General features: G+C 45.5%; 1 protein-coding gene across 1 annotated transcript in view; it reads right to left on the bottom strand.

The window, feature by feature from the left end:
• Nucleotides 1-12,542, bottom strand: part of LOC310836726 (alpha-2-macroglobulin-like) — a 62,213-nt gene that overhangs the window by 7,457 nt on the left and 42,214 nt on the right. Inside the window, exons 24-30 of the mRNA XM_083722482.1 lie at nucleotides 12,359-12,535; nucleotides 10,206-10,290; nucleotides 6,253-6,409; nucleotides 4,764-4,838; nucleotides 2,546-2,711; nucleotides 1,894-2,126; nucleotides 743-961 (exon numbers count right to left, since the gene is read on the bottom strand). Of these exons, the coding sequence (XP_083578608.1) occupies nucleotides 743-961; nucleotides 1,894-2,126; nucleotides 2,546-2,711; nucleotides 4,764-4,838; nucleotides 6,253-6,409; nucleotides 10,206-10,290; nucleotides 12,359-12,535 (1,112 nt within the window). The remainder of the gene's footprint in view (nucleotides 1-742; nucleotides 962-1,893; nucleotides 2,127-2,545; nucleotides 2,712-4,763; nucleotides 4,839-6,252; nucleotides 6,410-10,205; nucleotides 10,291-12,358; nucleotides 12,536-12,542) is intronic.

The following is a 12,542-nucleotide window of genomic DNA, read 5'->3' as shown; positions in this document are numbered from 1 at the left end:
TAGTTTTTTATTTTAATTGGAGTTATTATGATTGGATATATTAATTGGATGTTTTTTATTGGAAAATCAATAAAAATGATTTTTTTTAAAAAAAAAGTAGAAGGGTGAGCTAAGCAGAGAGGGTACGCTCTGCTTTAGCCAGGAACTCTCTCCCCTCGTATCAATTGGGACTACATACTGGCTTGGAAACCATCTGTCAGTGACCGTGCTGTGGTGGGCTGCACTGAGGAGGAATGGTGGGAGCCACCCCTCCCCCTGATCCTGAATCTTCCCAGGAATAAGAGGACAATGTAGATTTGGAACAGTGGTTTGCAGAGGGGCACAGTTCAGAAGGCAGAAGCTGGGAAATACTGAATGGGGAACAGCTAGAAAAAGAAGAAACACCGGAGAGAGAGGGCCAACAGATTCACAGTTGTTGTTCCTCCACCGCCCTCCCCAAGGTCGAGAACAGCTCAGACAGTCTCAGAACAGAAAGCACAGAGGGTATAAGCTCAGATTACAAGAGGTAGGAGTGACATAGATTAATTGGGACGGAGGGGGGAGTGAGCCTTAATTGGGAGCACCACCATTCTATCGAGACACAATCTTTGTCTCTCACTGTGATTATTAAAGAATCTAACTGGTAAGACGTTCCTTTCGTCTGATCTTATTTACAGCCACAGGGAAGGAAGCTGATTCCTCGAAGCCTGACACCATCACACGTTTTGTCTCTCCCATGTACCCTGCCTGGGCACTTACTCACCTGGATATAGACACAGCGATCTCCTGTCGCTTCAACATTGTAGTCTCCTGGCACTTGGGGCAGAGATCGGCACTGGAGAAGCAGGCGGTTGGTGTTGTCCACATGGAAAGTTCCCAGGGCATTCGCTCCAGAGTGCACAGACAAGTCTGTGCCTGTGCTACTTCTGGAATAGGTTAAAGCCCCATACAGAGAGAGGGCCTGGAGCGCCACCACAGTGTCCTGCAACAGAGACCACGGGGAGGGGCGTGTCAGCCATATGTCCTTCTCTGGAAGAGGGCAGCCCTCCCTTTGAAGGGCTTCCTGGTCCAAGATATTGGCCCAGATTCAACATTCTCCAGCTGTACTTATATAAACAGTACAGCATGGTTAAACTCCCTTTCCTTAAAAAAAAATCCAAGGACTTGCTCACCAATTTATTGACAGCTACACGCATTGTGATAGCTAGGAAGTGGAAGGGGCAAGCAGAATATAAAATGGAAGAATGGTATAAAGAGGTGTGGGAAATAGCTAAAGGTAAAGGGTAAAGGGACCGCTGACCATTAGGTCCAGTCATGACCAACTCTGGGGTTGCGGTGCTCATCTCGCTTTATTGGCTGAGGGAGCCGGTGTACAGCTTCCTGGTCATGTGGCCAGCCTGACTAAGCCACTTCTGGCCAACCAGAGCAGTGGATGGAAACGCCGTTTACCTTCGCGCTGGAGTGGTACCTATTTATCTACTTGCACTTTGACGTGCTTTTGAACTGCTAGGTAGGCAGGAGCCGGGACTGAGCAACGGGAGCTCACCCCACCGTGGGGATTCGAACTGCCGACCTTCTGATCGGCAAGTCCTAGGCTCTGTGGTTTAACCCACAGCGCTACCCGCGTCCCTCATGGGATATAGCTATTAATGATAAATTAACATGTGACTACGGTAAGATGGGGAATTATGGTGAGAATATGGACTCTGAGTAGCTTGTATCTAGAGCCAAGGAACCTAAACTTCAGCAACATTTTCAACTTTCTCTGACCTTTATTTTTCTCTAGGCCTACGTCTTTCCGAGGAGTTTTTGCCCTGATGGGACTCCTTGAATCTAATGAACCAAAACAGCCTGATTGTGTCCCTTCCAACATCCTCCACTCCTGGGTCCCCGGAAAGGAGGGAGGAACTTTACCTGAGTAGAAGAGAATCCGCCAGTGGGGTTCTGTTGCTTGACCAGCCACTTGACAATGCGGGCACATTTCGCCTGCTCTTCCTGCGATGGCGCCGGCTGCTTGGTCAGGTACGCTAGGAGGACGTAGGCTGTCATCTCCACCTCTGCGGAAGGCGCACGCGGCAAGCGGTGGAATGGAAGGTCAGCGTCAACATCTTGCTTTCCAGGCCGCTGCCAGTGAAGAGAGCCATCAGCTTGAAAAAGGGAGAGGTGAATTAGCATGCGAGTCAAACGATCCTGGCACCACAACAGGCATTTTAATAAACGAGGCTTACCAGTGGCTCCAAAAGCATTTTCTAAAACAGGTATCAAACTTATATAAGGCTGCACTCCTTCAGATAACCAGGCAGAGGGCCTTCTTGGTAGTGGCGCCCTCCCTGTGGAACGCCGTCCCACCAGATGTCAAAGAGAAGAACAACTACCAGACTTTTAGAAGACATCTGAAGGCAGCCCTCTTTAGGGAAGCTTTTAATGTTTAATGGGTTCTTGTATTTTAATATTTTTTTGGAAGCCGCCCAGAGTGGCTGGGGAGACACAGCCAGATGGGCGGGGTATAAATAATATATTATTAGTATTAGTATTATTATTATTAGGCAAAGATGTTGCCTCTCACCTTCTGCCACAGCTTCCCCATCAAGCAAACGCAGCATCTCCTGCTTCTTGTCCTCTTTCCCCGCCAAGGCAAAGGCGAAGGCCAGCAGGGCTTTGGTGTAAGTGGTGATCTCCTTCGCCTGGGTCGCCGTCTCCAAACAGAACAGGGCGTTGCGCACCACGGAGTGCTGGGGAGAGAAGGAAGGAGGAGCTTCTCTCAAGCCACTGCAGCCATTTCCAGAGACCTGACAGGAGGCTACTTGAGGTGGCTTGAGTGGCAGGATCAGGCCTTCTGGCTGCATATTGCTGGGAAGAGCAAAGTCTCAGCACAACCACTGGAAGTTTGGGTGCAACTCAGCACACTGAGATGGGTTTGTGTGGGGTAAAAGAAACGAGACCTCCAGAGTCCCAGACTATCCCTATAACTTCAACCTCTCTGCTGACCTCCCTGACGCTTTGATGTTTATACTGAAATGTTTTAAGTTGCATCCTGTTTGCAGCTTCCTCCTCCTCATCTCACTTCTCTTTGGACCTAAAGGTGAGAGGGATCTATCTTTTTTTAAAAAAAAATATATATTTATTAAGGTTTTGAAAGGTTACAAAATTAAAGAAAAAGAAAAGGAAAAAACAAAAATACAGAGAAATAAAAAACAATTAAGAAAACAACAACAAATCAATCCTTCCCATAACTTATCTTTCATTTGCTTGTTTCCTTGACCTCCTCACACCTCCCTTTTTTGTATTCTAGTTCAATTAGCTATTTCAGCAAATCCTTTCCATCTTTGTTTTTATCCTAATAATTTATCTTAATATAATGTAGCTTTACATTCTTACCAATTGACAATCTATTTTTACTTAATCTTTTATAACATTTCTGCTAAAACCACGTAACTTCATTCCAACATCCTTCTAACATTCCTTAGTTTTACAATGTTTCTGTAAATAAACTTTAAATTTCTTCCAATCTTCTTCCACCGACTCTTCTCCCTGGTCTCGGATTCTGCCAAAGGTGAGAGGGATCTATCTTCCCAGTTAGAAAGCATGGCTGTCTTTGTCTTCTCTGCATTAGTTAGGTTAGAACTGGAAACCTTTTCTATCCAAGGTGTATATAATAAGCCACTTTATTACTTTCATCATCATCATCATCATTTATTATTTATACCCCACCCATCTGGCTGGGTTTCCCCAGCCACTCTGTGCGGCTCCCAGCAGAATATTAAAAACACGGTAAAACATCAAGCATTAAAAACTTCCCTAAACAGTGCTGCCTTCAGATGTCTTCTAAAAGTCAGAGAGTTGTTTATCTCCTTGACATCTGATGGGAGGGCATTCCACAGGGCAGGCACCACTACTAAGAAGGCCCTCTGCCTGGTTGCCTGTAACTTTGCTTCTCACAGGGAGGGAACCACCAGAAGGCCCTCGGAGCTGGACCTCAGTGTCCGGGCAGAACGATGGGGGTGGAGATGCTCCTCTAGAAGCATCTCTCTCTGTGTGACTGGAACAGGGGGAAATCTACTTTTCTGGCCAAATTCACAAGCCATATATACTTGTACTCTCAGCACGCCAAGGAGCTCGAATAGGGAATTGGGCTCAGTTTCAGTAACATCCCTCTCAAAAGGGCTCGTAAGAGCATGCTGGACCAGGGCAGAGCCCATCTTGCCCAGCATCCTGTTTGTTTTTAAATATATATAGTTGTACCTTGGTTGTCAAACGGAATCCGATTCTGGAACTCCATTTGACTTCTGAAAACGTTGGACAACCAAGGCGCAGATTCTGATTAGCTGCAGGAGCTGAGTGCAAACAACCGGAAGCCTTGGAAGCCGCGTTGGACACAAACCGGAACACTCACTTCCAGGTTTGCGGCGATCGGTACCCAAAATGTTCAAGTGGCACGGCATTCAGGATCCAAAGTATGACAATATATTGTTTTTTAAAATCCCAAATAGGTTAACAGCAACATCTACATCTATCTATCTATATCTATCTATCTATCTATCTAATCTATCTTTTTTTTAAAAGGTAACATTTAAAAGCAGAGTCCATCAACTAATTAGGAAAAATCTTTTCTGAATTAGGCTAAATGGATTCAAGACTTTGGCCCAAAAGGAGCTTGATTGGTTATTGGTTCTTTGCTAGAGTGTTTAGCTTCATGGGAAGTTAGCTTCATAGCTATAATACCCTCTACCCATCCTGAATGGTTGTCCCGGATGACTTGCAGAAGGGGAAAGATGGCTACTTACAGTGACAGGCAGAGGAATCTCCAGGAAGGCGATGGTGATATAGGCAGACAGAGTGACCTCATCATCAACCCCGCCCTGTAAGAAAAAAGATGGGAATTGCTCAGCCCCCATGCGGTACAGGAAAGCCCTTTGCCATCTCCAGGGAACTCCCCCCACCCCAAGATCAATCTGTTGTTGTTGTTGTTTAGTCGTTTAGTCGTGTCCGACTCTTCGTGACCCCCTGGACCAGAGCACGCCAGGCACTCCTGTCTTCCACTGCCTCCCGCAGTTTGATCAAACTCATGCTGGTAGCTTCGAGAACACTGTCCAACCATCTCGTCCTCTGTCGTCCCCTTCTCCTTGTGCTCTCCATCTTTCCCAACATCCGGGTCTTTTCCAGGGAGTCTTTTCTCTTTTCATGGTCTTTTCTCTTCTCATGAGGTGGCCAAAGTATTGGAGCCTCAGCTTCAGGATCTGTCCGTCCAGTGAGCACTCAGGGCTGAGTTCCTTCAGAATGGATAGGTTTGATCTTCTTGCAGTCCATGGGACTCTCAAGAGTCTCCTCCAGCCCCATAATTCAAAAGCATCGTTTTTTTCGGCGAGATCAGTCTACTGCTCTCCAAATATTATTCATTATTGATTGCTGAATTTTATATCCTACCCTTCCTCCTAAAGGAGCCCAGTATGGTAAAAACATGAAAGAAAGAAAGAAAGAAAGAAAGAAAGAAAGAAAGAAAGAAAGAAGGAGTTGCCAGGAACAGTGTCATTCAGCCATCAAACGCAAGAATAAACAGGGACATTTTCCAACCGCTCATGGAACTCAGTAAAGAGGAAGGAAGGCACAAACCATTCTTTTTGTAAACCACTTTGAAATGTTTTTCTTTCTTTCTTTCTTACAATCCAGCATTTTGACTTCACCCCATTGTGAAGTCGCATTCTTCCATTGTCTCCCAAGACAAGACGGTTCCCAGCAACAGCAAGCAGGATATACATTTTATGAAATAAATTCCATAAACAGGGTACCACCACTGAAAAGGCCCTGCCATGGGTCAGCACCCTCTGAACACCTCCTGGTAATTGAAGGCCTCAACTGCAAATCTCAGGGCCAGAGGTGGTTGATACTGAGAAAGGCTTTTTAAAAGATACGCTTGTGAGAAGAAGCGGGGAAAAGAGGAATAGCCCACTTTCCTCAGAAGGCACAGTGTCTTGCCCTGGGCACTGATATTATTATTATTATTATTATTATTATTATTATTATTATTTGCTGTGGCAGCAGCTAAGCTGCACCAGAACTGTTGGAATGCTAAGTTGCAAGATTGTCGCTCCAGCAATATCTAGAGCAATTCCCACCCTGAGGGCTCAGGACCAAAAATGGAAGTAAAACTCAGCAAAACAGAACAAGTTTCTCCAACTTAACCCCAAGTCCCATAGGCTAACCCAAACAAGCTGAGAAGTTTTGCATTATGATTGTGCTGATGTTTCACCATAGTCTCCCTCCAACCCTCTGTACCTTCAGGGCGTTGTTGAGGAGGGTCCCGGTGCTATGGAAGCAGCCGTTCTCTTTCTGCCTGGAAGCCAGAAAGGCCTGAGCACCATTGATGTGCTTCTCTTCCACGAAGATGATGGACTTGGTCCGGGCAAAGGATACAAGTGTAAATGCTGTCAGCCTGAAAGTGAGCCCAGAGCAGAGTCGATCAAAGCAAACAAACTGCAGTATGCTTTTTTGTTCTTGATTATACAACAACAACAAAACAACAATTTATTATTTATACCCCACCCATCTGGCTGGGTTTTCCCAGCCACTCTGGGCAGTTTCCAACAAAGTATTAAAATACAGTCATACCTCGGGTTACAGATGCTTCAGGAAGTAATGGAACGGGTTACTTCCGGGTTTCGGCAATCGTGCATGTGCTGAATCATAGAATCATAGAGTTGGAAGAGACCACAAGGGCCATCGAGTCCAACCCCCTGCCAAGCAGGAAACACCATCAGAGCACTCCTGACATATGGTTGTCAAGCCTCTGCTTAAAGACCTCCAAAGAAGGAGACTCCACCACACTCCTTGGCAGCAAATTCCACTGTCAAACAGCTCTTACTGTCAGGAAGTTCTTCCTAATGTTTAGGTGGAATCTTCTTTCTTGTAGTTTGGATCCATTGCTCCGTGTCCGCTTCTCCGGAGCAGCAGAAAACAACCTTTCTCCCTCCTCTATGTGACATCCTTTTATATATTTGAACATGGCTATCATATCACCCCTTAACCTCCTCTTCTCCAGGCTAAACATGCTCAGCTCCCTTAGCCGTTCCTCATAGGGCATTGTTTCCAGGCCTTTGACCATTTTGGTTGCCCTCCTCTGGACACGTTCCAGTTTGTCAGTGTCCTTCTTGAACTGTGGTGCCCAGAACTGGACACAGTGCTCCAGGTGTGTAATCGCAACCCGTGTGTGAGCAGACACGCAGACGCAGGTTGCGAACGCTGTGGGTTGCGAACGTGCATTCCGCACAGCTCACGTTTGCAACCCGAGCATCCACTGTACAGTGGTCTGTTAAACATTAAAAGCTTTCCTAAACAGGGCTGCCTTCAGATGTCTTTTAAATGTCTGGTAGTTGTTCATCTCTTTGACATCTGGTGGGAGGGCGTTCCACAGGGCGGGCGCCACCACCGAGAAGGCCCTCTGCCTGGTTCCCTGTAACCTCACTTCTCGCAGTGAGGGAACGGCCAGAAGGCCCTCGGAGCTGGACCTCAGACTCCGGGCTGAACGATGGGGTGGAGACGCTCCTTCAGGTATACTGGGCCGATGCCGTTTAGGGCTTTGAAGATCAGCACCAACACTTTGAATTGTGCTCAGAAACATACTGGGAGCCAATGTAGATGCATACCGCTTTCAAGAAGCATAGAGTTGGAAGGGACCCCTGAGGGTCCTCTATTCCAACCCCCTGCAATGCAGCAATCTCAATTAAAACATCCCTGGCAGGTAGCCATCTAACCTCTGCTTTAAAACCGCCTATGAATGAGCGCCCACCACATTTAGAGGGAGTCTATTCCACTGCCCAACAGCTCCTACCAAAGTTTCACCTAGTGTTTAGTCAGTGTTTCTTGGGACTTGAAGCCCTTGGTTGGAGTCCTACCCTCCAGAGCACAATAAAACGAGCTTGCTCCATCTTCCATGTGACAGCCCTTGAGATATTTGAAGATGGCTATCCTATCTTCTCTCAGTCTCTTTTTTCCAGGCTAAACATACCAAACTTCCTCAAGTGTTCCTCATAAGGGTTGGTTTCTGGATTGCTTTATCCTCTTGGTCACCCTTCTCAGGAGCTCTGCCTGACCAAACTAAGTCTCCTGGTATACCGTATTTTTCGCTCCATAAGACACACTTTTTTCTTCCTAAAAAGTGTTGGGAAAACGCCCAGGAAGGCCACCAGCTTCCCAAGACACCAGGGCGTCTCTCTGGTGGTCTTCCTCAGTCCAGAGAGACCAGTGATAAGTGACCCTTCCCTCCTGAGAGGAGCACACTCGTCTTCTGGCATCTCATTGCAGAAGAAAGAGACAATCAGTAGTGTCAGGGAACTGCCATCGGCTCGGGGACGAGAGGGGAAAGGGTGGATTACAGAGAGCCCCCAAAGATCGTGGGAAGCAGCACTTCCTCAGCAGAGGAAGGCAGCCACGCCTCTAGTGAGGAGGAGATGCAAGGATCGGAGGATGCAAGGCCATGCCAGGACACCTTGCCTGGGCAAAGCGGGGAGGAGGGAGGTCCCCCGTTACGCAAGCCTTCCTTGCGCAGTAGGCTTTCGCGCAGAGCGGGGAGGCGTAGACTAGGGGTCAAGAGACTGCTCTGCCGGGGAAGATTTAAGGACCGCCCACTCTCAGATTCTGCCAGTGAATGAGCAAGACATGGAATAGAGGCGCTCTGCATTGTAAAGGTTTTTAGCACCAATAATAAAGCTTTAGAACAAACCAGTGAGGCATCTTGCCTGATTGCTCTCGAGCAACCACCCTTAACAAGTAGCTATAAACTACTTTATTTCCCGTCCATATATGCAGAGAATCCACCAGCATGTCTGCTCTCTCTCAGCAGCAGTACAGACAAATGTCACAATCAGAAGTGAAACTAACTTGAACAACCCTCCAACAGCACTGAGACTTCCTGTCTCATGCTCTCAGACACTCACATGATAAAAAACAACCATAGTGCTAGTTACTGAGCAGCTGGTGAGATAAAATTCCCAACAAAAAGTAAGGGGAAATGTCTATGCGTCTTATGGAGCGAATGTGTGATCCCTGGAGCTGAATTGCCCAGGGGCAAAAAGCAGATAATGCTTTGAAAGAGGAAATTGGGTGTTGAAAGAAAGCCGCTGATCAGCAAGCGATCAGGGAGGGAGATAAGAGTCGCTAGCAATAAAGGAGGCTGCCTGGGAGGGGGGAGGTAAAGACAGCAAACAGGCAAGGAGAGGAGACAGGAAGACTAAAGCAATGAGGAGAGAAATTAGAAGAAAAGGAGGAGCAAAAAACTGCTCCAGCTAAGGAAAAGACACTAAGGCAAACAAGAGGGAAGGGAGTGTTGAAAGGAAACAGCTGATCGGTAAGGGATTGAGAGAGAGATAAGGGAGGCTAGCGATAAAGGGTGCTGCCTAGGAGGGGGGAGGTAAAAGCCCATGGATCCATAGGATTTTTGCATTGGGTGACCCCAAATTCACCATCAGATTGCACAGCATGTCCATGGCTACAGCCTGCACCAAAAAAATCACTCACCCACTGTTGCATGGGGCTGCAATGGCGCAAAAATGTGGTTACAAAGCACAGATCCACATGGATCCTCAGGATTTTTGCATTGGGTCATCCCAAATTCACCATCAAATCACATGTCTGTGGCCACAGCATGAACCACAAAAATCACACACCCACTGTTTCGTTCAGAATATTTTTTTTTCTTGTTTTCCTCCTCTAAAAACTAAGTGTGTCTTATGGACAGGTGCGTCTTATGGAGCGAAAAATGTGGTATATTGCGCTCTTTGATCAGAATCGAATGCACACTTCCAGAGTTAACTCAAAATACATTACAGCGGTACCTCTAGTTGCAGACTTGATCTGTTCTGGGGTGCTGTTTGCACCCCCAAAAGTCCACAACTAGAGCGTCGCTTCTGCGCGTGAGCAGACAGCAAACCCGGAAGCAAACAGTTCTGGGTTTGACACGTTCATAACCCGAAAAGATGCAACATGAAGCGGATGCAACACAAGTTATGACTGTAGCTCTGGTAAATGAACCACTAGAGGGCCATGAATATTTGTGTCCAGGGCTTTTTACACTTGTCTACCCATGTACTATCTGAAACCCAAAGTTGCCGGATGTAATTCCCCCTTCCACAGCTTTCCTACCTCACTACTGCAACTTTTCAGACATCCTGCCAAATCTCACCACACACACACACACATCGCTGAAATTATGACTCTGGCACTGTCAATCTTACCAGGTGTTTCCTGGCTCCCAGTTATTTTGTCCAAAGGTGCTGAAGGAGCCATCAGAGTGCTTGTAGTTCAACTGCTGCTGGTAGCCTAAAATGGAAGGCGAAATTTCAATTTCATCTGTCGGAATACCTTTGCATCTCACCCTAACTTCAACGGAGGTGTCTCGTTGGGAAGGAAGTGGCAAGGCAACATATTGCTTAATAAAGGTCTTGCGCACTGTTTGAAAGGTCAAGTTTCATGGTTTTCATTTTCACTCCCCTTTACGCTTATTTGACTTCAAATGAAGCCCTGAATCCACAGCCCCCGTGATGAATCTGGCCCCTAGAAATGAAACAACTAATCCGAGACCAGGGAGAAGAGACGGGGGAAGAAGATTGGAAAAAAAGTTTAAAAGTTATTTATAGAAATATTGTAAAATTAATGAGTGTTAGAAAAATGGAATGAAATTACATGGCTTTAGTAGAAATGATATAAGGAGTTAAATACAAATACGTTTTATGGTATTAATGGTAAGATAAGGTTAAAATAAATTAAGATAACTATCTGACAGAAAACAGAGAAAGATGGAATGGATTTGCTGAAATAATTAATAACTAGAATACAAAAAAGGGAGGTGTGAGGAGGTCGATGAAACAAGTAAATGAAAGACAAAGAAATGGAAAAATTGGATGTGTTTTCAACTGTTTTTGCTTTTATTTTTGTTTTGGATGTATTGTTTTTTTGTTTTTGTGTATTGTATTGTATTGATTTGTTTTGTTTAATTTTTTTCTTTTTTCTTCTTTCTGTAATCTTTAAACTTTTAATAAATATTATTTTTTTAAAAAAAATTGACATGAAACAACTAATGCTGTAGTTGAAAATGGATGGGTGCTGTTAGTTTTGGTTTTTTTCTTTTTTCTTCTTCCAGTCTTATTATCCTCAGTACTCTACATTTTCACAACGGATTGCATTTTCTTTAAGTCACCTGCCTCGCAAGGTTATTGGGAGGGTAAAGCAGGAAAGAGGAAGTACACCACCTTGAGCTCCTTTGAGGAAAGGTGGGATATAAAAATAAATGAATAACTGTCAGGGACCGTGCTGAGGAGGGCTGCATAGATTTGGAACAGTGGTTTGCAGAGGGGCATACTTCAGAAGGCAGAAGCTGGGAAGTACTGGCTGGGGAAGAGCTAGTAGGAGAAGAATCAGGAGGGAGGGAGTTAACAGACTCACTGTCACTGGAAAGCATTCATCCGCTCAGCCCAAGGTCAAGAAGAGCAGATAAGGTGGCAGCACAGAAAGCACAGTGGTTGCGGGATCAGGTTACAAGACGCGGTAGTGACATGGGTGACTAAGGAGGAAGTGGGTGGAAACCTTAATTGGGAGCACCTTCATTCCTAAGAAATGGATTTTTTGTTCTCTCGCTGTGATCAGTAAAGTTCTAACTGGTAAAAAGACTCCTTTCCCTTTGTTCTGCTTATCTGCTGCCAAAGCTGGGAGAATAACCCTTCAAATAAATGAATGAATAACCCTTCAAAGTTAGCACTTATCTGAATTTTGGAATGCAGTTCACCAATCAATGTTTGCAGAAATGCATTATATTTTGATTCCTAGAATTACTATATAATTGTTAATCATATAATTAATTATAAAAATGCTGCCTTGAGTCCTGCCAGGGAAAGGAGAGAGAGAGAGAGAGAGAGCGCAAGCATAAAAATAAGCTATTATTGAAAACATCATACAAAAAATGCATTGTATTCAGGGAAATTGCTTGCAAAAAAATGCACACAGTAGTCAAAACTGCCTATAGGTATATTATTTAGAGCAGCGGTTCTCAACCTGTGGGTCCCCAGATGTTGTTGGACTACAACTCCCATCATCCCTGAGCTCTGGCCTTGCTAGCTAGGGGTGATGGGAGTTGTAGTTCAACAACATCTGGGGACCCACAGGTTGAGAAAGGCTGATTTAGAGACATTCACATGAAAAGGCTGACAAATTTTTAAGGATGAGCGAGAGCGAGAGAGTGCAAATTGTTGCAAAATATAGAGAACTGAGTTTTAGATTGGGAAAATGAGAAAGTGACAGAAGCTGCCAGATACTTCATTCCCTGCCCACCCCAAAGCTCCAAGGAAGACAACAAGAGTAGAATTCTTCCCGTAGAGCTACGAGTCTTTCTCACCAGCCACTAAGTATCCGATGGCCTTGGACTTGACTTCTTCCGTCAGCTGCCCTGTGTTATTCAGGTACTGCAGAATGTAGATGTTGGGGACAAAGCGGGCCATGTTCTGTTCCCCACAGCCGTAGGGCAGCTGGAGAAGCTGGTGGAGGTTCTCTATGGCTGTTCCCATGATGTCTCCTGGGAT

The sequence above is a fragment of the Podarcis gaigeae genome, assembly GCF_964106915.1.
Source record: "Podarcis gaigeae genome assembly, chromosome: 2".
Taxonomy (NCBI): Eukaryota; Metazoa; Chordata; class Lepidosauria; order Squamata; family Lacertidae; genus Podarcis; species Podarcis gaigeae.
Note: the sequence above shows the minus strand (reverse complement) of the source record. Positions and strands in the feature narration are given on the sequence as shown.